The following is a 23,538-nucleotide window of genomic DNA, read 5'->3' as shown; positions in this document are numbered from 1 at the left end:
AAATTCTGTTGAAATTTACAGTAATCATTTAAAAAATTTCTCTAAAAAAATGGTAATTAATATAACTTTATTTTATACCACACTAAGATTAAAAAATTCACCCCAATTTCTAAAACATTTGAAAAATTAAACTAAACTTTTCTTGCCTGCCTTTAAAACCCTTAAAATAGCCTCAAGGCAAAAATATTTAAAAATAAAGTTAAAAAAAATTACCATTAATGAAGTTCAAATGTGTAGAATGAGTCTTAGGAGACGTTATTTCCATGTCCTGATCAGAGAATAGTCCAACAGTTTTTGGTACAGTCTGTTTAACTAACCCAGGTATTTGAAATCCATTAACCTGCTAAATTAACAATAAAAAATTATTAACATTTTAATATAAATCATAGCTTCTATATTTGAACAAAAATACATATCAATAAATTAGAATGCAATTTTATAAATTACAGTGTTTATTTATTTTTTTGATTCATGAAATGTAGTTGCAGGGACAATCAAATTTTGCAATAACCATATATAAGTCAAAGAATTAGATCAGTCAAAAAATTTTTTCTCTCTTCCCCCCCACTGATATATATACACAGTAGAGAACTGATTATTTGGTATGATCGGGACAATCGCTATTCCGGATAACTGAATTCTCTGGTTTTCTAAATCGCTACAAAACGCCATTTTTTTATTGTTTATGAAACCAAATTAAAAAAAAAAAAATTTTTTTAAAAAATAGTCATAAAAAGAAAAAATGATAAACTAATAAACATAAGTTTAATAAGATAAAAAGGAGAAAAAATTAATGAAATAAAAAGGATATACAGGCTTAATATAAAATAAGCAAAAAAGGCAAAATGAAGAGAAAAAAAGTATCAAGCAGTTTCTTTTCTTAAAAAAAAAACTTATCTGAATCTTACTCTGCTGAATTATAAATTGACATAATGTGAGATTCGTCCAAAAACGGTTTTTGCTCCATCCCCTTAATCGTTTTCTTTTTCTTCCCCAACTCGATACAATGTTCGCTCGGAACGAAGGGATTGGCTCCTTGGTTTTCATCTTCCTAGTCGCTTTCTTCCACTTCGCTGTTGTCTGCGTCAGGATTCAAAACCATCCACTCTTTTTTATTTCACTATTTTTCGTTATTAACAAAAACAAATTATTCTTGATTTTTCATTTTTCTCAAATGAGAAGAAAAAACTCGCAAGCATTTCTTCTCTCTCCTATGCGTCCCTCCTAACGAGGAAGACATCATTTGAATATAATTCTGAATGGGAAAAAAATCTTTCGAAAATTCCTGGAGAGAAGAAAGGCAAATTTTTTTACTTCATTGTTCTTTATTTTTCATTATTCTCAAATGAGAAGAGGAAAATCACATGTATTTCCTTCCGATCTCGAATAAGGAATCTTTTTAATATAATTCTGAGGGGAAAAAAAATTCTCTCAAAAATTTCTGCAGGAAAGAAATTTAAAATTTTTTACTTCCCAAAGGAAGAATCTTTCTGTAAAAACTCTCAAACATTCGTTCTGCAGCAAAATCGCCATGGTTCAGGCACATGATTATTAAATACTATCTAGAAGTGTTTAACTTGGTTTTCAACATTTTGCTAAAACATTAATCGAAATCAGAAGAAAAAACTCCTGTATGTGTGAAATCTTATTAAGCTGAGCAATTTTATTTCTCCTCCACTCCAGTTAAACATAAATTGGCAAGCAGACACAGAACTGACATAATAAAAAGAATTTATGTTCTACCATGTTCTGCCCCCTCCTCACACCCCATTAAAAAAAAGGAATTGAAAAACAGGTGCAGTTGCAGTATTTGACCTTGAGTCATTATTCCAGTTTCCTCCTAAGAAAAATAGAAAGAAAAAAGGTAAAAAATACCCCCCCAAAAAAATTTGGATTCATTTTTTTAGATGTTATTCAAAGGTCTTTTGAGAACAGGCTGTCACTATGTTCAGAAGAGAAATAGCAGAAAAGACATAATTTAAAAAAAAAAAGTGAAAGTAGGAAATAACAGCGGAAAAAAAGGGAACAGGGATAATAGGGAAAATAGGAGTTCTACAGTTCTTGTAGGGAGTACTTTAAGAGATTTTTAAGAATCAACTACTTCAAAATGGTTAAGAAGTTGAAACTTCTGTTATAAAAAAGAGATTTCTTTTTCGTATGATATTTGTCCCGCAGTGGACTGATCGTTAAGACACATTTCCCAGCAGATCACCGAAGTCAAGCATCACTGGCTGCGGTCAGTGTGCGGGTGGGTGACCCACTTGGATCAGTCTGCGTAGGGACCGAGGGTGTGCGGTATTGGTCCTCGTTAAACTGTGCTACTGTAAAGTGCTCGACTTCGCATGCAGGACGTTGGGCTACCGAAGCGGGGGTGCCATCCCCTCTGCAAAGGATCAAAATTGAGATGGCATGTCTTCGGATCATCCTCAGGGATGTTTCCCAGATTGTCGGCAATAGCCCATTGTGCAGCTCTAGTGCGACGTAAATGAACTACAACATCGTATGATATTTAGTAAAGATTACCAACTGATGTGTTAACAAATGATGAAAAAGCATATTAACATTTTTAACAAGGAAAAGGTTAAAATATATGAATAAAAAAATATAAATGAGAATAAGAAACTATTTTGATTAACTATTTATTATTATTTTTTGATTTTCAACTGATAGTTTTCCGTCAAACCGATTTTATTTTGAACAATAACATTATAACTATTGAAATGCAAACATAATACACAAAACACTAATGAGTAAATTAGTTACTAAGTATTTACTTTATTTTCAGTGCCTGCATTTTTTTCGACTGGTTTGACAACATCCATCTCTTCTTCATCGGAATCTTCTAATCCATACTTTGAAAAATGTTCAACCTACCAAAAAAGCAAATAAGACAAATTTTCAAACAAAAAAAAATTGGTAAGTTGCAATCTTATCAATATCCAAGTCTAAAAACAACGAGTGATATCTTGCAGCGAAAGTTACAGCAAAATAAATCATTCGAAGCAAATAACTTAAATACCTTTTATATACTCAAATAGTTCAAATAGATACAATAATTTTCAAAATATATAGATTCTGACAAATATGCTAACATATAATATAAATCCTAAAACTTCGATACAAATACTTATTTTTTCTAACGGCAGGTACTAAACTTTCGTTCCTCCCCTCCGAATACGCTGGTAGAGTTGCTCATTTAACGCTACCTAGCGGGCACCTGTGAACCTAAGTCACAGAGGCAAGCAACGTTACCCACATCACAGATACCCGTTAGTCGAGAGGGTCACACTCACACATAACAGAGGAAAACACACAGCAAGTAAAGTAATCTTAGATTTTATTACCAATATAAAACAAAATATTAAAATTTTCAATAACAAACTAGTATAAACTAGAGACTTATAAAAATGATTAAAAATATTTTCTAATGATAAATATATTAATAAAAATATCTAAATCAAATTTATTAACAAAACGATTTCTAAATTTATCATTTAAAGCGCTAATTTGATTTTCGTCAAATTTTGTGGGTTTGAAAAATTGACTAACACAGTATTTGGAGAAAATAATTTAAAATAAAGAAAAATGGTAGAAATATAATAGCATAGAGATGATTGAAAATGTTTACATTTTACGCATAATATATAAAAAGTGGCAGGAATGCAAGTCTTTTCTAACACCTGGATTTCATATTGATATTTGAACTCCAATAAAGAAAAAATATTTGAAAACAAAATAGATGAAAGAAATTTGAGGAAAAATCTGTCATATAAAAATAAGTTAGAATTCAGACAAATTGAAGCAAGAGTTTAATTGTACCAGAGTCAAAATTGGCCTCTCTGCACCAGAAGTAAATGCTAGAAAAAAATAGAGAGGTAATGCAATCTATCTAAGCAATTTAAACCATCAAACAGTAATATACACTACCGGTCAAAAGTTTGCGAAAATTTTGAAATCTACAAAAAAAAGGTCTAAGTTCAAATGTTCATAGAACTGCGAAAAATCATTCAAATTGCATGAAAATTTGGTATGTTCTAAAGTGTACCCTCTACAATTAGTTACATATGATCAAATTGCAATACTTTGTTTTTTGCAAACTGAATCCAGCTTTTCATCATGGGTTGTTTTTATGGTGAAAAAAGTTGCTGAGTTTGAACACTTGCCAAACTTGCAAAAGAAAATTTTTGTACTTTCTGTTAATAGAAAATAGTTATTTGAGCCGTTCTTTGTAAGCCCTCAAAATTTCAGATCGATTTGATTTTTTTTGACAAAGTTATAGAATTTTGAAAAACATGTGTATTTTTCTCGATTTTTGAGCATTCCACAAATGCGGTCTTTTGGTCTATACATCTTCTACCAAAGAACTTTTTAATTTTACTGCTTTCTATATTTTCAAATAATTAATATTGATTATAAAACAAATATTCTTATTCATTATTGTAATTATTGTTATTACAAAGAATTTATTATGAATATAATTAAAACAATATCTCAGGATTGTCACATTTCATCGAAAATTTGTTTGTTCTTGCAAACGATGCTCTGATATTTCAAATCGAAATCAGTTATGGAACATTTTACAACAGAAATGGAACTCTATATCACTTGAAGTGATTAATGGATGGTTAGAACAAAAGTCACGCATATGTAAGGATATAATAAAAGCAAAAGGTGGATGGTTCGAGGAATCTAAGATTTAAATGTTAATTTATTTAATTACAAAATACGAATAAGAATATGTTAAATATTTGACCTGTTGTAAATAAAATAGTTTAGTTAAAATGAAAGTTTTTAATACTATTGTTATTATTTTTTCAGAATTGTTTATGTAATTATTGTTATAACTTTTTATTTTAATTTAAGTAAAGTAAAAATATCACAACAAAACTAATACATAAAAGCAATAAATATAAACAATAATAATTACAATAATGAATAAAAGTATTTGTTTTAAAATAAATATTAATTATTTGAAAATATAGAAAACATTAAAATTAAAAAGCTCTTTGGTAGAAGATGTATAGACCAAAAGACCGCATATGTGGAATGCTCAAAAATCGAGAAAAGTACACATGTTTTTCAAAATTCTATAACTTCGTCAAAAAAAAAAAAACGAATCGATCTAAAAGTTTGAGGGCTTACATATAACGGTTCAAATAACTATTTTCTATTAGCAGAAAGTAGGGAAAATAATTTTTGCGAGTTTGACAAGTGTTCAAACTTTAGAAATTTTTTCACCATAAAAACAATCCGTGATGAAAAGCTGGATTCAGTTTGCAAAAATCAAAGTATTGCAATTTGATCATATGTAACTAAATGTAGAGGGTTCACTTTAGAACATATCAAATTCTCATGCAATTTGAATGATTTTTCGCAGTTCTATAAACATTTGAATTTAGACCTTTTCTTTGTAGATTTCAAAATTTTCACAAACTTTTGACCGGTAGTGTAAACCAAGTCATATTTTTTCTTTTTTTTTTAAATGAATTTCATGCTTCCAAAATGGATAGTGCCATTTAATCTCATGCTTAAACCAAGGTATATAATTTTAGTTCCAAAGAAACTAGCTAGGCAAAAATATTTTGTTCCCTCTAGTTTGACAAAAAAATTTTTTTTTAAAGTGTTAATTATTGTAGAATAAGGAACTTTTTAATGACCAAAACCATAAAAGGATGTTGAAAAATTTCAACATATTAATTGCAATAATAATATTTATGTAAAATAAGGATGTCATAAGGTTTCAAAATCCACAGATTATAAAAATAAGAAAAATGTCAGAAATGTTCATTTCTAGTCCTGTTTTCTCACAGATTCGTCGTTCCCAGATTTTGCACATAAATGCTAACTCTGGAGACAAATATAGATAGTAGTTTGATTTAAACACAACATTTTACAAGACAAAACCTATCATCAGCCCCAAATATCTGGTCATCAGTGGAGAGCTGACAAGTGAAAATTTCATGAGCTGGCTTTAACTATTCATAAGTATTTCAAAATACATTTAGAAAATACTTAAAAACATAAAATATCAAAAAATATATTCAAGTACATCAAAAAAATTTACCTCAAAGATCCAAGAACCAGTATCAGGGATGTAATCAATGAATTTAGCTCCCAATTTTGTTGTAGAATTTCTAATCTTTTCTTTATAACCCATCTTCTCAAGTCTATCAGAATCCTAAAATAGAAATTTCATTTTATGTTTAATAATAACAATCAAATAAACATCACATTAGAAACAAACTATATACACTAATGTTTGTGAAAGTTGTAACACTGTGAAGAAATTGTCAGAAATTGGTGAAATTTATTCCACTTGTTACTGATAGTGGTACAAATGAACATTTGTAATAGTGGTAAATGCACAATCACTTTCAGTTTCTAATCGTCTGTGCGTCTTACCAGACAAGTATAATGACATATTTAAAAAAAAATACCTTGATTAATGTGTGAGTTGTCTTGTCAATAGGCCAAACACCATCAAGTGTAACTTCTGCCCTTTTATTTAATTCTTCTCCAACAGGTGGCTTCTTATCATCATCAGGATAAACTGTAATTTCTTTCTTTTGAAAGCACACTGTAATAAAATACAAAAGAACAAATAAGCTAATGTTTCTCAGTTGTTTTTTAAGCTGTCTTGCTATTCTGACATAACTATACAAAAAATTTATTTAGCTTCAAAACAATGAATTCTTAGGTAAAAAAAAATCAGAAATGAAAAGAAAAATGGCTTAAGTAAGAACTTTGCAAAGTTACGGGAAAAAATTAATGTGTAATATCAGTAATACCATTGGTATTAATAATTACTAAGATAATTAATCTAAATGTACATCATAAGTGCATATTAGATGCTGCTGTATAACTGAGGTATTGGTATACATACTGGCTCATTTTTGCTTTCTATATAATTTTTTACAAGCTTTAATTTTCTCTTTTTTTTTCAAACTACATATTAACAATCAAGTATATTTGTGCCTAGTAACAACAACATTCTAGTATTTGAATTTTTTTAGAAATAGCAAAAACCAAGGTGTCAACAAGGTATATCATCTCCATCATAAGATGATATAAATGCTATTTCTAAATCAACTATATATGTAAGATTTTTCTTCTTTTTTTAATCTATAAACCTTTCTTACAGGGTGTAGAAAAAAAAACTTTTTTAAAAACAAATTTAAATAATAATAATATACATATACATATATCAGTGTTTTCATCATAGAAAAAAAATGGGTGAGAATTTCTCACCCTTTCTCAAAAACAGGGTGAGATTTCAGAAAGTTAAGTGAGATTTCCAAAAACTTAAAAAACACAAATAGACTTGAAAAAAAAATAATTTCTTTAATTATAATACATTTTTAATGTCTTCTATTTTTTAAAGCATTGGATATTCTTGCTGCATCATCATAGAAGATTTTGCCTTTACTAGGTATTTGTCCATCTTACATTAGTGCATAAAAAATTTGAACGTCTTACATGAAAAAACCTTACCTACGGTAAACACGTGGTTGCAGAGAAATGTGTTCTGAAAGGGGTTCCGTGGTTCGGTTGTGTTCTGTTGTTCGAAAAGGTTCTGAACAATACTGGTAAATAGGGAAGCTAGATAACGGAGCAATATATAGAGAATATAATGAGAGATCCAGGAAGAAAAGTGAAACGGATTTTATTCTAAATAGCGTAATTCGAAGCTTCTTCCAAAATGCGAGAAATTCGCGAATTTTGAAATTGATTTATAGAATGCGCGAATTTCTCGCAGTAATAATTTTTTAATGCGAGAAAAGAAAAAAATATGTGAGATTCTCGCGTTCTCGCGCTGTAGTGAAAACACTGATATATATATACACTAAAACATACAAACTTACCTATTTCATCCAGGTTTAAATCAGCAACATTTGTAACACCAGGAAACATCACTTTTCCATATCCTTTTCTGCCAACCGTGAAGTTATTTACGAAACACCTTTTATTTTCATCAAACAATGATGATATTTCCTCCATTGAAGGTAATGTGTAGTATCCTGATTTCGTTAGCTTTATCCCAGCAGAATTCACATTCGATTCCTCATCCACATTGGAAGTTGTATTTAATGATTCATCCAGCGAATAATTTCTACTGTCATCAGCAGAATCATTCCACACATTGATGGTTTGTCCAGTGAATCTTTGCTTGTTTGTGTGCAAAGCAGCAATACTATCATTAAAACTAGAACCTAGACTGAATAGAAATAGAGAATCAGTAACTAAAATTTAAAATTAAATTATAAATAGTTTATAAGCCTAATCTAGCAAGGAAAAGTATAAATCTGAATTTTAATCATATAAAAAATTCCATTGATTTAAAATCCAGAAATAAAAGTCAAAAATTTAAAAACACTGATGTCATACTTTAAAATTATGTGTATCTTGCATTTTAAAATTGTAAAAACTTTGAAAGTAAAATTGAAAGAAAAAATTTATAGTATAAACATAGCTGCAAACATAGAGAGGAAAAAATCCAGTAGATTTAACGAAATAACATAAAAAATATCTCAAAATGTACGAAATATTTTACACATAGGGAATTTTAGGGACTTTTATAGTCATCAAAATAGAAAAACTGCAATATTTTACAGTTATGATTAACATTAAATGATCTCGAAATGTTATGTATGATGCTTACTCAAAATTTTGAGCAGTAATAGGCCTTTAATTCAAAATTAATCAAAAAGATTTCTTAATTTAAAAAGGGAATTCTGATTAGAAGTAAACATATCATTTTAGAACAAAAAAAGTTTACTGATTTTTATAAATGAGGCTCGCTTCATCGTGTATTAGTAACACTTATTTAAATATTCAAGCAAGCAATAATCTGTACAAAAATTCTATTTCAATAGGAATCTTTTTAGGAAACTAACTATTTTAGGGAATTTTCTAATCTGTACAAAAACTAGAAGAATTTTAATTAAACCAGTAAACCAGGAGAAACTGGCAAAATCCAGTAGTCTAATGAAAAAACCAGTAGAGTTGGCAGCTATGTATAAAGATAAATATGAGAAAAATAATATAAAAAACATCTTTTGTCAGTTCCCATGAATAAACACTAATATTTTTTAAGTTCACACTTACATTTATAATAAATAAAATCTAAAATAAATTAAATTAGTTATTAAACTTACTTTGGAACTAGATCTGGCTTAGAAGAAAGAATTTCTCGTGTGATTTCTAAAGAAGGCGATTCTCCTCCACTTAGCAGTCTTCTTTCTGCTGTGTTGTTTTCTCTAAAGATTTAAATGCGAGAAATAAGATCACTTATATAAGAGCATTAAGTCATCATGTATAAAAAACTTCATATTATTTTTTCAAAAAGGTCATTTAAGTAGAAATCTGCTTCCCTTTTTCATTTAGAACATAAAGGTATGAATAAAATAACTGCGATTTTACTAGCAGCATTTTTAGGCTACAAGTAAAGTTTTGATACATCCTGCATAATCAGAAGTCAAAGAAAAATTCAAAATAGAAAATAATATAAGCACTTACATTTAGTGAAGTAAAAAATATGTATATAAATCTAAATCTAAAGAAGATTTTTTAAAACCATTATTCATAATTACTATAATAACTCAACATACTGCAGTACTGGCAATAGCACCATCTGTTAAGGAATAAGAAGTATTTTTGCCCTTAGCGGATATTCTATCACCAATATTTTTTTTTTTTTTTTTAATTTCTTCAACAAATACAGAGAAATTCGAGAAAATACAGGTAAACAGGAGATAATCGTAAAGTACAAGAGTCTTTGTTAAAAAACAGGAGACTTAGTAGGTATGTTTTTGTAACTTTCACATTTTTAAAGCACCGTTGCATACTTATTAGAAGTCAAAAGTTAAATCAATTCAAAGTTATTAGATACACTAGTAGACAGCAACACAATATGATGAATTAAATCACCTTACTTTTAATTTATTATAAACTTTAAGGTCTAACTTTAAATAAAATCTAGAAAGAAAAGAAAATCAGTGCACTTAAGAACCGTTCCCAAAAATGCAAACCTTAAAAAGGAAACTGAAAAATAAAACTATAAAAATGAAGTTCAATAGAGTAACATTCTACATGTAACATATCTCCAAAAAAAAGCCCTATCACATGATTTTTTTTACCAAATCCATTTCTTTCTTAGCTATGCAGATTTTATATTCAAATTTGGTTATTAACTCAACTCAAAAATTGCCGTGCATATAAAAAAGTGTACTTTTTGTGAATTTTTGCATTTAAATGAAAGACAGAATATGATGCATTAAATAAATAGAGAAACCAGTTTGCGTATAAGAAATAAAAAGGATGCTATGGTTTCTCAGTGGGACTATTTTGACATAGAAATATCTAATGCTTGCAATAGGATTAAAATGCAAAATTATATATTTATTTAGTATTCTACAAATTACATTTTTTTCACAATGACAAGTACATAATTGTAAAAACAAAGATAAAAACAAATTATTAAAGAAGTTAAATGATTTCTCAATAATTTAACAACTGAAGAAAAGGATCAGATTAGATATTCTACACTTTTTTTCCCTTTTAATTGAAAAAAAAAACTCAAATAGATTAAATTTCAGAAGAGAGTTCAAGTTATAAAGCTATTGGAATGAATATTTTCACTACACAAGAAACAAAATTGGTTGATAAACATAAAGGACAATCTGTTTGTAAATTGAAAAAAAGTATCAAAATAAGGTATTAAAAAAATTTACTTTTCAGTAGTTTTTTATTTTATTTATTTTTTTATGTAATTTTATGGTTGAGAGAGAGGCTAAGAACTAGCAATAAAGAAGTGGAAAATTACCTATCAGAGACATTGGTTGTCAATGGTGCATTTTGATCCCCATGACTTTTATCAGTGATATTTTGAGGACTTTTGAGGGAGATTGAGACATCAATTCGAGTTGGTTGACTCGTTGATACATCTGAAGTCAAAGTAAGGCTGGAATCAGAATTCCCAATATTCTTCAATACTAATTTCTTTATGCTTCTTTTGGGTACAAAAGCAACAGATCCAAGACTAGGTTCTTCATCTTCCAGACCATCAAACAAAAATACCTTAAAGATAGAAATATAATGAAAACATGCATCTAAAAAGTAATGAATGAAGAAATTTGGCTTAACACAAATTTAAATGCATTTTAGTTCCAAAAAAAAGCATTAAAATTTTTAAATATTACTTTACAATGGAATTCTATTTTCCCTGTCTCTGGTGTTAACCTATGAAGAATTATATGAATATTAGTTCTCTATTTATTAAGTTGCTATCTTAGGAGTCTTTTTCAAAGAAAAGCTAATGTAGAAAACATTTCGTTTAAAGTAGGTTGCAAAAACTCTTTTATATCAATTGATAAATATTCAATTATTCCTTAGTATAAGAAGAACATCAATTTGGCATAAAAAATAGAAGCCAAAGTACATGTAAAATATTTTTAAAGCAAAAAACATTAAAGTCTTACACTAAATAAATTACTTTGAACTTCTATAATTTTTAAATAAATATTTGAACATGTTTTCGTTGAAATAAACTTTCCTGAAAAGATCAATATGTTAAAAAAAAAAAATCTTGACACCTTGAGTTATAACCACTACATTATGGATTTTTAATTAAAGTTTTTTTTTTCGAAATTTATAACAATCAATTTGAAAAGCCATAATTTTTTTATGCTACTTATACAGTTTTTGCAATTAATTTATAGTTGGTAGTCAGAAGGCCGATCATTTATTATTCTAGAGCCAAACTGGACACCTGAGCCACAGGTTCTGTATCCTTAATATTTAAAAAATCTTTTTTTATTCATATAAATGTATTTAATGGAGATAATTTACCAAATTTTATTTATGATCTCAATAGCTTTTAAAATTTTCCCAAGACCACTATAGGTACTATTGCAGAATTTGAGCAAGTTAAAAAAATATTTAAAGCCTAAAAAATTTAAAGTTTGTAACTAATCTATATAAAATTTGACAGATAAAATGAAACAAATTATTTTAAAATATAAATTAATGCCTTAATATATAGGGAACATAATTCTCCACAAGTTAGCATGGGAGACAGGATACACAGAATCTGACCTCATAACCTAAGCCCTCAGAATATTCATTTAGAGATGAGGATGAATATACATTAGCGGAGAAATATCATAAAAACAATAATCTACTATATGATTAATTCAAGGTGATACCAAAAAATAATAGAAATCATTTCAAATTTAAGGTGTGAAATTTAAATCGAATGTGTCAAATAAGCATTTAGATGCAGATTGGAGAAATACCATACATAAATAAAACTAGCATGATACTAGCAAGAAATAAGATACTTTCAGAATTCTGTATTTGAATTCAATGTGCATAACACAATTCAAACTTACAATTCACTGCAATTTTTCTTTGTTTAATATCATGTCAACAATGAGTACTTAAAAGGAATTTTAAAACATTTAATTACAAAAGTTTTTACCCTAGATACCTAGCAAGATTAGAAACTTACTTTTCCTGATGGAACAGGTGCCCAAGGTTTAGGCTTTATTTTAGCAGTTGGCAGTAAATCAACTTTATAATGACTATCATTTAATAAAGCTTTTTGTGCAGATGGATTTGTAGGCTTCAGTACTTCTATTTCTCGAGATGAATCCTAAAAAAGTGAACATATTATCAGAAAATGATATTTCTCACAACACAAACATAATATTTTAAATGTATGTTGTGTAATAATTAATAAATATATATATATAAACTTATAAAATAATAAATTTGGAAAGAAGTAAATAAAATAGAGATACATAGATAGTGCTTCATAAAGAAAATATTCACAAAGTAGATTAACCATTACATGCATAATAGTATTTCTGCATAAATAAAAAATTATAAAATTATTCATTTAACTTTTCTATAGTAATATTACTCAAATATATCTGTTTCCATGCCAAATTAAGTTGTTCTGATATTACTGATATAGTCAGTTGTTTTGATAATTTTATGATGAATTTTTTTTTTCTTCAATATCATAAATTAAGAAACAATACTGCTTGTAAACTAGTTACATAAATAAATGCAACTTAATGCCTTGTAACATTGGAGAAATAAAATAACAGAGATTTTACTAGCGACATTTTTTGGGCAACATGTACAGTTTTGATACATGCATGATTTGAAGCATGATTATGCAAGTCGAAAAGAGAAATTCATAATTGGAAATATAAGCACTTACACTTAGAGAAGAAAAATATAGGTAAATAAATCGTAATCTATAAAAGATTTTTTAAACCATTGTTCAAAATTATTTACACTATGAATGCTCAAAATCAAAATAATTTTTATAATTTACGTAATTAGCTTTATTTTACAGAATTTTTTACATATTCATATTTTGAATTGTAGCAGATTTGGCTTTGCATAGAAAATTTTTATCAAAGTTTTGTTCATAACAGTTAGTAGAGAAAAAACTTTTTATCAAAAGCAAACTTTCAAGCTTTTCATTTGAAAGTAACGAGCGAAATTTAAACGAATTTTTTTAACTTTAAAGAAAATTCTATCACGCTCTGTGTTGCTATGCAGAATGCATAGGATACCTAATATAACATCCGCTATAATTTCGAACTGTTTTTTTTTTTTTTTTTTTTAATACAGTTCATTTTCCAGTTGCCCAATTGACATCCACAATAAATGATTCTGAAAACAGTTACATGTTTATTTTGTCGATCCTCAAAAATGCAATGCAAACAAACGAAGTTATTGCTGCACTCCTGTAGGTCAATAATGAAGTTCGTTATCGGAGAAAAAACTATTCACTGAATGAATGACTCACAACAGTAGTTTCACTACATACGGTTTGATTGGCGTGGCAGCAATTGAACTGCAGTACTGGCAATAGAACCATCCATTGAGGAATAAGAGAAGTATTATTGCCAATAGCGAATATTTATCACTAAAAAAGTTTTTTTTTAAAGCTATTTTAAGAAAAGAGAAACAGGAGAAAATACGGATAAACGGAAGATAGTCATAAAGTACGAGAGTCCTCATTAAAAAAACAGGAGACTTGGCAGGCATGCAACTATATAAAGAAACAACTACATACAAACATTTTGATGGTTCTTCCTATAAGCTGAATATTAATTATAATGTGGTCAAATAATTGTAATCTTTTTGTCATATTAGTAAATGAATCTTATATGTTGTTTCTACTATAAAATATTTTGTGGTAAAATATATCATTAGTGATTCGAAAAAAAAATTAGAATCCACACAAGAAATGTGGATAAAATACCTTTATAGGAATTCTGAATAAGGGATTATCACCAAAAGGATTCGATGCCATTGCTAAAATTTGCTGTTGAATTTGCTGAAGTGCCATAGAATTATTAGGATCACTGTAAAAGAAAAAATATATAAATATGAATTAGCAAATGGAAAAAATAAGTCATTCAAAATTCTAATTTTGAAATAATGAAAAAGAAAATATTAATGTGATAAATAATTAATATGAAAAAGAAAATAAATTCAAGAAAATGAAAAAAAGGTTGATAAACATAAAGGAAAACTAACTAATGTTTAACCTATAGATTTTTTTAACTGCTAACAATGTGGTACTAGACCTGCAACAATACTCAAATCGAAAATAAGAAGACAGAAAATAAGAAGTGCATTTAAATATGAAGACATCAAGAAAGCTAAACAAATAAGCTAAATGCCCTCAAAAGTATAAAATAAACAGATAAAGAAATTTTAAATTAGGAAATATACATATTTTAACCCATTACAGTCTACTCACTTTTTAGAGATAATAAAAATACCTTAACAAAAGTGTAAATTATATTTTAATTTAATATACTACACCAAAAAAAATTGGAAAATAAATCTTTAAGTATGTCAATGAAATCTGTCCAATGGAACTAAACAGGGGACCTGTTCGATCGAAATCAGATGTCCAGTCCCAGTGGATCACTTCAACCAAACAGATGTCCAGTATCACTGAACAAGGATACTGGACACAATAGAAAAATACTGTTGAAATCTATAATTCTCAATGCAAAAAACTTTTTGAATATTTCCTCCTTTTTTTTCATAAAAAGAAAACTCAATTTACAATTTAAAAGTTTATCTATAATTTTAAAACAAATAAAAAGTAAATTAAAAATTACTTTTTTTTAGAATTTTTCATTTGTGTGCAAAACACCTTCATGGTTGATTGAAATGTATTATAACAAATTTTGCAACTACTTTCAAGCTAATGTCATATAAATAAGCTGTATAAAAAAATTTTATAATTAGCAACATTTTTACATGAAGGTTTTAATATCAAAGAAAATTATTAAGCATTTAAGGTATTAAACATTTGATTACAATGATTTTTATATTAAAAACCTTTCAAACAAGAAAACTAATGCTTGTTTTAAACTAATAACAAATAAATTACGATTTTTCTTAGATTCAGTTTAGAATGGAATGGAAACATTCAAATTATAGAATGAACAAAAAAGGTAGCTTATATAACTCACGTAGATGGCAGTTGGGACGACGCTCCTCCAAAATTAAAACTTGATGCATTGGCATTATTTCCACCAAAACCTAAAAAAATAAAAATAAATAAAAAATGAACCGCTATAAAGTATTCTTAAATTAAAACAAACCAGAACAAATAAATCATTAAAAAAATTAATTAGACATACTTTACATCATTTACCACTTTAGAAAACTTCCCAAACTGTTGTGAAAGACAAAATCTGGGCACCATTTTCTATTGTGTAGTATGTCTGGAATTGATACCAACTACAATTGATCATCGTGGCTGGGTGGCGCAGTTGGTTAGTCGGTGGCCTTCTGAGCCCAAGTCTGCGGGTTCGATCCCCGGCCCAGACACCGGATTTTCGGAATGCAGAAAATCCTCAGCGGCCATGTCGTATGATTATGCGGCATGTAAAAGATCCCTGGAGTGCCTTATTGGCTCTTGGCATTTCCAGCAAAATTAAATTCCTAGTGCACTTTAGCATCCAAATAGAGTCTCGGTGCTGCCATCTGGTGTGGCAGAAACTAGACGTCCAAATTAACATGACCAACGGTATCTCACCCATCGTGGTGGTCCTGAAAGAGTGGATACCACCTCTGGAGAACGCACTAGGTCTGCTCATCGGCAAGACCGATTGTGCAGCTCATTGGAAATAAAATAAAAAAACAATTGATCATTTTGAAGATTATATAGATAGGGTTATCTCAAAATTAAAAGTTTCCCATCACCAAAGTCTAATTCACCTGAAGTGTGCCATGGGTTAATTCCTCTTCTTTCTCATTGCAAGCAATATTTCAGGCATTTTTGTAATTTTAAATTTTCTTCTATTTCACAAATATCCAGTTGCATAACAATATCCAATATCTATTTCACAAATATTCAGTTGCATGTTTTTAATATTTCAAAAAGTTGAATACTTACTAAATTATTTTAAACTAAAATTTTTGTTTAAAATGTATGTTACAATAGTAAAAAAGTCAAAAAATAAGTAGCCTCTCTAGATTTCCCCAGAAAAAAAAAACATCAATGGAGTAAACAAGACAGCAGTTGGACGTGAAAGACGCCCATACAACATAGGGAATCATGCAACCACGAGAGGGTTCCCACTTAAATTCAAGAAAAAAATATCTGACTTTCCAGGCATTTTAGGAGAATTTCAATGCAAATAAAGATATTTTATCTATACCATGCAATTTTTCTGTAGAAAACTGATTTTATTTATTTATTTTCACTAAAAGGTTAAATTTTTACAACAAATAATTGTAATAAATGTTAGAATTATTTAATTCGAAACTTAATAACTGATTACTGTTACAGACAATTATGACTGGTTATTTTAGAGGCATAATGTAGGTATGAACCAGATTTTCGTAAAAAAAAAATGCAACTATTCCTTGTTTCATAGAGTCAAAATAAAATTCCCTGACAATTCCAAGTTTTATCTGTTCTCCCTGACCTGGGGGAGCCACGCATAATCAAATAGATGGCGCTGCTGCAGTACCTGGATAAAGCTGAGATGAGCCTCAATCTGGTCTTAGAGTATTGTTACTGCATTACTGTATTTTTTAGAGGTTGGAACCATCAATGCTATGCTGTATTGTTACATAGCGTCAAAATTGAAGGAGGCTATTTGGAAAAAGCGACCTGGCATTTTGTTGTTGGATGACATTAAGAGAAAAAAACAAGCAGCATTAAATCAGATTGCAGCTCTTAGTTCGGAGAGGGTGCCTGATCAAGCGCCATAGAGCCCTAACCTTGTACCAGTAACTTCCATCTGTTCCAGACTTTGAAGTATTTTGGCTGACGTCGCTTTGAAAGCAATGCCAAAGTCATTCAAGCCATTAAGTTCAACACTTCTTCCATATGCAGAGACCTGACTTTTTTTCCTGGTGAGCTTTTTGTAGCATAAAAATGGTATGACAAATGTTTCAACATACTCGGTAATTACGTGGTGGTAAAATAAAGTTATGTCTATTTTTAATATCTCATATATTTTGTATTTCATACACAGCTCAGTCCATAGTCACCAAGAGAAACTTAATTTCAATAACCCCCTCGTACTGTATGAGAACTTTTGGACACCCTATATATATATATTTTCAAAATGAATAATATGAAAACAATACATACTAAATGTAGAAGGATTTGTATTTCCAAAACCAAAACTTCCAGGAGCTTTATTTGCTGTAGTGCCCCCAAATAGGGAAGTACCAGTGTTAGTTCCTAAGGCGCCCATGGAGAAGTTCGATGGTGTACTCCCAAAAGCTCCAGTTCCAAGTCCAGCACCAAATAAATTACCTGTAAACGGTGTTGCAGCAGGTTTGTTTTGACCAAACAAATTAGTTCCTGTTGCTTGAGTAGCACCAAATGACCCTATTATAGAGCAGTAAATAAGATAACCTTAAATAAATAATTATCATAGCTTTTAAATAGCTAACTAATTGCTTTATAAATGTAAAAGATAGTGACTCATGAAAATAACGCTAATTGTTTACTATAATTTTTAAAGAAAAAATCAGCTAATGGACATTCTAAAGTGATTCAGTCATGGAGATAAGAATAAAAAGAAAGACTTTTCTTGTAAATGGATAGCATTGAAATAATATAAAACTTGGATACTTCCTCTAGACCAGGGGTAGGCAACGCGGCGCCCCCGATCGATTTTTAATGCGCCCTCGCTGGACTAATGTAAATGTATGATAGTAAGAGCGATTTACTTAACTCTTGTCAAACGGCGATATACAGCAAGTAGTCAGTTGAGTTTAGGATTGTGCATGATTATCTGTAAAATATGCGCCCTCGGTGATTTTCAAATTTAGTATTGCGCCCTTGAGGACAAACAGGTTGCCGACCCCTGCTCTAGACTACATCTAATGAAGAATATACAAGAAATATTCACTTTCTGTATCAAGTGCTCTGATTATTTGTAAGCTGAATGTATTGACAATTGTTCTTAACTTCCATGATGGAATAAAATACTAAATTTGCATGTTGTTTGTTTGTCAATATTTTTCAGTTTGCCAGAGTTAAATTTATGTGATGAGGATTGGAAAATACCATGTGGTCGAAATCAGTTTCTACTTGAGATTAATGTAGAAACTTTGATTTCTGATTGTAACCAGTGACTTTGTTATAAGCTGTCACTTTTTTATTATTTCTTATTGCCAAAGTAATAAGTAAACATGAATATTATTTTAAATTAATACATAATATATTGTTACATTTTTAAGTTTCTTGCATTTTTAAACAAATATTAAAATATGAAACGCACATTTAAAAAAGAATTTTGATTGAAGCCATCCTGTTATCTTCAATATTATATAAAGTGTTTTTAATAAAATATGAAACTTTTTTTTTTAATCCAACAGTTTTGTTTGGAAAAAAAACAAAAAAAAAAAAAAAAACAGGGATATCACAAATTAAATGTAATTTTTATTTAAGAAATAAATGACAAAATTTTTATCTTAGACAGCTCAAAGGGAGCAAATGAGGCAAATAATTATGTTAAATTATCAATAATATAAAATTGGAGAAATTAGGATTGTGTTTTGATTAGTGCCTATTTAAATTTCTATGAATTACATTATTTACCATACAGTTACTAATCTCTTGGTGAAAAATAAAATAAATAGATTTGGATTAAAGAGGGTGGATTTGTTTCTGATAATTGCGTTTTCTTCTACTTAGTGATTTTAGTTTTTTTTTTTTTTAAATGCTTAATTTTTTATTGGCGTTTTCATTATGGCACAATATTTTTTTAACTTTTTTGTTATTTTCTTATGAAAATTCTCATAATTCAGTATTTTATATAACTTATAAATAATGGAATTTTTAGAACATATTTTCAACATTAAATTAGTAACATTTAAAAATATCATGTTTACACAACTTCATGGGTCTAAATTCTTTTATCAGTTTGAAGTTATAGCAATTTATTGTAAATAAAGCTTTCATTTAATAGAGTTTAGTTTACTAAAATATAAATGAAATATATTATCTTTAATTATTAGCTGTCTTTTGATAAGCTCATTTTTAAACATCATAATAGAAAGTATCCTTTCAAGAATTATGAAATTAAAAGCTTAAAATCAAAATAAAATAACATGATTAATATAAACTTTAAATTTGAATACACTCCTTTGCCTGCAGAAAAACTATAAAATTAAAAAACAATGTTTCATACCAAATGAAGATGTTTGATTTCCACCAAATCCTGTGGAGCCAAAAGCAGGTGCAGTAGATTTTTGTCCAAATAATCCACCTCCAGTCATATTATTTGGAGTTCCAAAGCTGAAAGTATTTGTAGTAGTGGTATTTGTTGTTCCAAATCCAGTTGGTTTAGCACCAAATAGACCACCCTGTAAAAAAAAAATTTATTGTATGAATATAATGGTAATTTAGGCAAAAAATATTAATAAAATTGTTTTGATTGAAAAAGAACAAAAAAAAAGATAGCATATCTTCAGGCCCCCTACATATTTTAGCCAGAGAAAAGGGGAAAAGAGGATCATTTGTAGTTAAAAATGGGAAGGATAGAGAATTTGAGCTAAAATAGAGAACTTCAGAAGACCATATGTTTAGAAAATGTTCCGCCCTCAATTTGGAGATACGATTCAATAGTAATTTCCCTATCTCTGTAATTAAATAATTAAAATAAAGGTTTTAATAACTTGCACAAGAATATATGTAGTGACAAAATAATTGCCAAAACTATTTAGCATGACCCATCAATTCATTTTGACCAATTAATGCTTATTAAATTAATGATTGACGTACAAAGTTAGCATGCATTGAAACTTTAATGTAATTTAAACATTTTTTTAAAATTGTTTCATATCAATAAAGAGAGGACCAAGTGGGTTAAAACATTATGAAGAGAACTAAATCAGACTTTGCTCTAAAAAACTGACTTTGGAGGGGAAAAAGAGCCCAAACAAAGTATTAATTTAATTAAAACACATACTATTATTCATATAAAGCATAACTCCAAAGCCTGAAAGCAGTTTCTTTTAACAGCACATAAATAGCATGATTCATAAAGTGTATTGAAAAAATAAACATTTAATATAATATTAGACAACATGCAAAATATTTTTTAAATGTTTTTAAAAAAGTATTCCTTTTAAATTTTCTATAATTTGAAATGCTTAAAACCATATTTCGTTAACTTATTTTTCAAAAGAGACAATGTTCTAACACAATTAACTAATGACCTGATTTTGCATCTGTTAACAATATTAATATAAGTATCTCAAACAATTTTTTTTTTTTTCATTTTCAATATAATAAAAATAAATCTGTAATAGGCTATAAATATAAACTATCTTTTTAAAGAAAAGAGTGTGAGAGTAAATTCTATAAAATTTGTATAGTAGAGAAGAAAGAGTATTACACTTTTGTAACAATGGGGCTTCTGAAACCTACAAGTTTATAGTAAAGTAATTCATTGCTGATAACTATTAGTTACACAGTTAAAAATATTGGAAAGAAAGGAAGATATTAATTCTGCTTATGCAAAAAAACATTGTTTCTAAATAAAGTAAATGCTAGATTTAGCAGCCTTTATGTTTCAAACAAAAATTAGCGCTATATCGAAAATATGCAAAACTATCATAAATATTTACTCCTAATTCATGAATACTGCACTTATTTTGACAAAACTATTATTCCTGTATGTATTTTATGTAAAAAAAAATGTAATTTCTGTCCTAAGCATATGGCACTAGCTATAAGCAATACATTTTTCTAAATAAGAAACATCTAAGAGCTGCAAGTTTAAAGAAAAACATCTAAAATAAGATGATTGTAATTTTAAAATAAACCACCTGTAAACTTTTACCAAAATAATGAAAACAGTTCTCAAAAGAGAAAAACAGGATTGATGAATTTACCAAACACTTTATAAAGGAATTTACAAAGGTTATGAATGCATACAGGAGACTAATTTCCACAGAATATGATATTTTCAACAGACACAATGAAAAATAAGCAATAATTCGCCATCTTTTTTACCATTAATATCGAAAACCACCAACGATAAAATTAGGAGTTTTTATCACTCCTCACTAATAGAGAATTTAAGATGTTTCACATTAATTGAACAGGAACATTAAAGAAATATTGCTTTGATTATTCTTCATTGCCCCAATGATTCAATCTATTGATTAGTCAAATAAAAACTGTTTAAGTGTGAAAATGTCTGTTTTTGGCATAAATATAATAGGCATTAAAATAACACTGAGTGTAGAATATAAAATGAGACTTCTATATATTGGTCATTAACTAAAGGGTTGCAGTTATGAAAGGTCCTACTCAAGTGCAAAGACTGTACTCATTTTTATTTAGTTTTATTTTAAAATATAATAATTCAAAGTTTAGAATTAGGTTTTTACAACATGACTAATATCATCAAATAAGGTTACGTAAAAACAGATGATACAAAGTTAAAGTAAATTAATGATTACAGTTTGTTGAGTATTTGCTCCAAATGCACCAAAGCCAGTACTGGTACCACCAAATCCTGTAGCTTGTGTAGTTGCTGTATTTCCAAACAAACCAGTAGTTCCCGTGGTTTGTCCAAATAATGGCTAAAAACAATTGAATATTAAATAATTTAGTTAGTTAGCTTTTGCAAAGTAAATTCTAAATAGAAAATAAAAGTTAAGACTCTAAATTATTGAAAAGAAAAAAACATTTTACATCTAACAACAAGTTATCTATCTACAAATAAAGTTTTCTAATTATACAGTTTTAGCAAGTTAAGTTTAACTTTTGAAAACATGCTTATTTTTGTAAAGAATTTTTTGATTTAAATATCCCAGTTTTTCTGAAATGAAAGTTTCTAAAAATTTAAATGTCAATACTATAACAAAAATCATTGAGGAATTCCTTAAATTAGTTGAATTTACAATAACTCTCAGTGCTCATAGCTAACAATTTATTTTCAGTTTTTAAAGGATATATTTTCAAGCCTTTGAAACTATGCAAATATCCTTGTGAAAAGTTTTTGTGATAGGCAGTGAAAACAGAAGTGGACATTTTTCTTACCAAAGGAGAGAAAAAACATCAATAAATGATCCTGAGTATAATCTGAAGAAAAGCTATTTAAATAAATAAAAATAATAAAAAGATGAAAAGATCATTTATCACTATTTCCAAAACACAATTTACAATACAGCAGGTAGGCAAACAGATAAAAAAAAATAGAAAAATTATTAATAAAAAATAATTGTCAACAGTTTTAACCAAAATAATTACCTTTTGTTGATTATTTTGGCCAAAAAGAGATGTGTTGTTAGTACCACCAAAGCTGAAAGCAGGTGCTGTAGATGTAGAGGGAGCACCGAATCCCACAGATTTGCCAAACAATCCTGTATTTTGAGTTTGTTGTGTTCCTCCTCCAAACAAGCCTCCTCCTGTAGTTCCAAATGTATCTAAAAAGCATTTGTATATTAAATATATTGTTATAAACAAAGGAAGTCATGGGATAACATAAAATTCTCAAAAAAATAAAAATAAATACTATTTGTCATTCCTCCCGTAGAACCAAAAAGTGGTTTTGACTGAGTTGTATTTCCAAAGGAGAAAGCTGATGTAGAAGCTGCAGCAGGTGCACCAAAAAGACCACCAGTTGTTTGAGTAGTATTCCCAAAACCTAAAGCAGGAGTAGCGCCACCGCCTTTTCTGTTTGCCGCATAATCTTCCATCCTCAGTTCCTAAACAGATAAATATTGTAACTAAGTTACTAACACAGGGTTCCCACTCTATGATGAGATTGAAATTCAAGGACTTTCCAGGACTTTTCAAGGACCTCAACAAAATTTTCAAGGACCTTAATCTAAGACCAATTTTAAAAATTATTCTCTTCTATTTTACTAGAAGCAACAATGCTTGTTGTGGCAATAATTAATTTCAAATATAATACCTAAATGCTTTGCCTATATAGAGAGAAGAGAGTATATGTATTATGGACTAAAATTTATATTTTTTTAAAAACAACCCTACTGGTTTTACAT

The 23,538-nt window shown here is 28.5% G+C and overlaps 1 protein-coding gene across 2 annotated transcripts in view; it reads right to left on the bottom strand.

Annotated features, from left to right (window-relative positions):
- The window catches only part of LOC107445514 (nuclear pore complex protein Nup98-Nup96), a 70,354-nt gene that overhangs the window by 30,164 nt on the left and 16,652 nt on the right, over positions 1-23,538 (bottom strand). For both annotated transcript variants that reach the window (XM_043045762.3, XM_087168637.1), the window contains exons 7-21: positions 23,046-23,238; positions 22,781-22,956; positions 21,988-22,110; positions 19,707-19,881; positions 17,654-17,896; positions 15,516-15,585; positions 14,285-14,387; positions 12,509-12,652; positions 10,823-11,076; positions 9,156-9,257; positions 7,863-8,215; positions 6,438-6,577; positions 6,065-6,178; positions 2,775-2,870; positions 214-343 (exon numbers count right to left, since the gene is read on the bottom strand). In XM_043045762.3, the coding sequence (XP_042901696.3) occupies positions 214-343; positions 2,775-2,870; positions 6,065-6,178; positions 6,438-6,577; positions 7,863-8,215; positions 9,156-9,257; positions 10,823-11,076; positions 12,509-12,652; positions 14,285-14,387; positions 15,516-15,585; positions 17,654-17,896; positions 19,707-19,881; positions 21,988-22,110; positions 22,781-22,956; positions 23,046-23,238 (2,416 nt within the window). The remainder of the gene's footprint in view (positions 1-213; positions 344-2,774; positions 2,871-6,064; positions 6,179-6,437; positions 6,578-7,862; positions 8,216-9,155; positions 9,258-10,822; positions 11,077-12,508; positions 12,653-14,284; positions 14,388-15,515; positions 15,586-17,653; positions 17,897-19,706; positions 19,882-21,987; positions 22,111-22,780; positions 22,957-23,045; positions 23,239-23,538) is intronic.

This window comes from Parasteatoda tepidariorum, chromosome 7, assembly GCF_982258835.1.
Source record: "Parasteatoda tepidariorum strain Cologne lab strain chromosome 7, Ptep-v5.0, whole genome shotgun sequence".
Classification (NCBI taxonomy): Eukaryota; Metazoa; Arthropoda; class Arachnida; order Araneae; family Theridiidae; genus Parasteatoda; species Parasteatoda tepidariorum.
The sequence above is the reverse complement of the archived record's forward strand: the minus strand, read 5'-3'. Positions and strand labels throughout refer to the sequence as shown.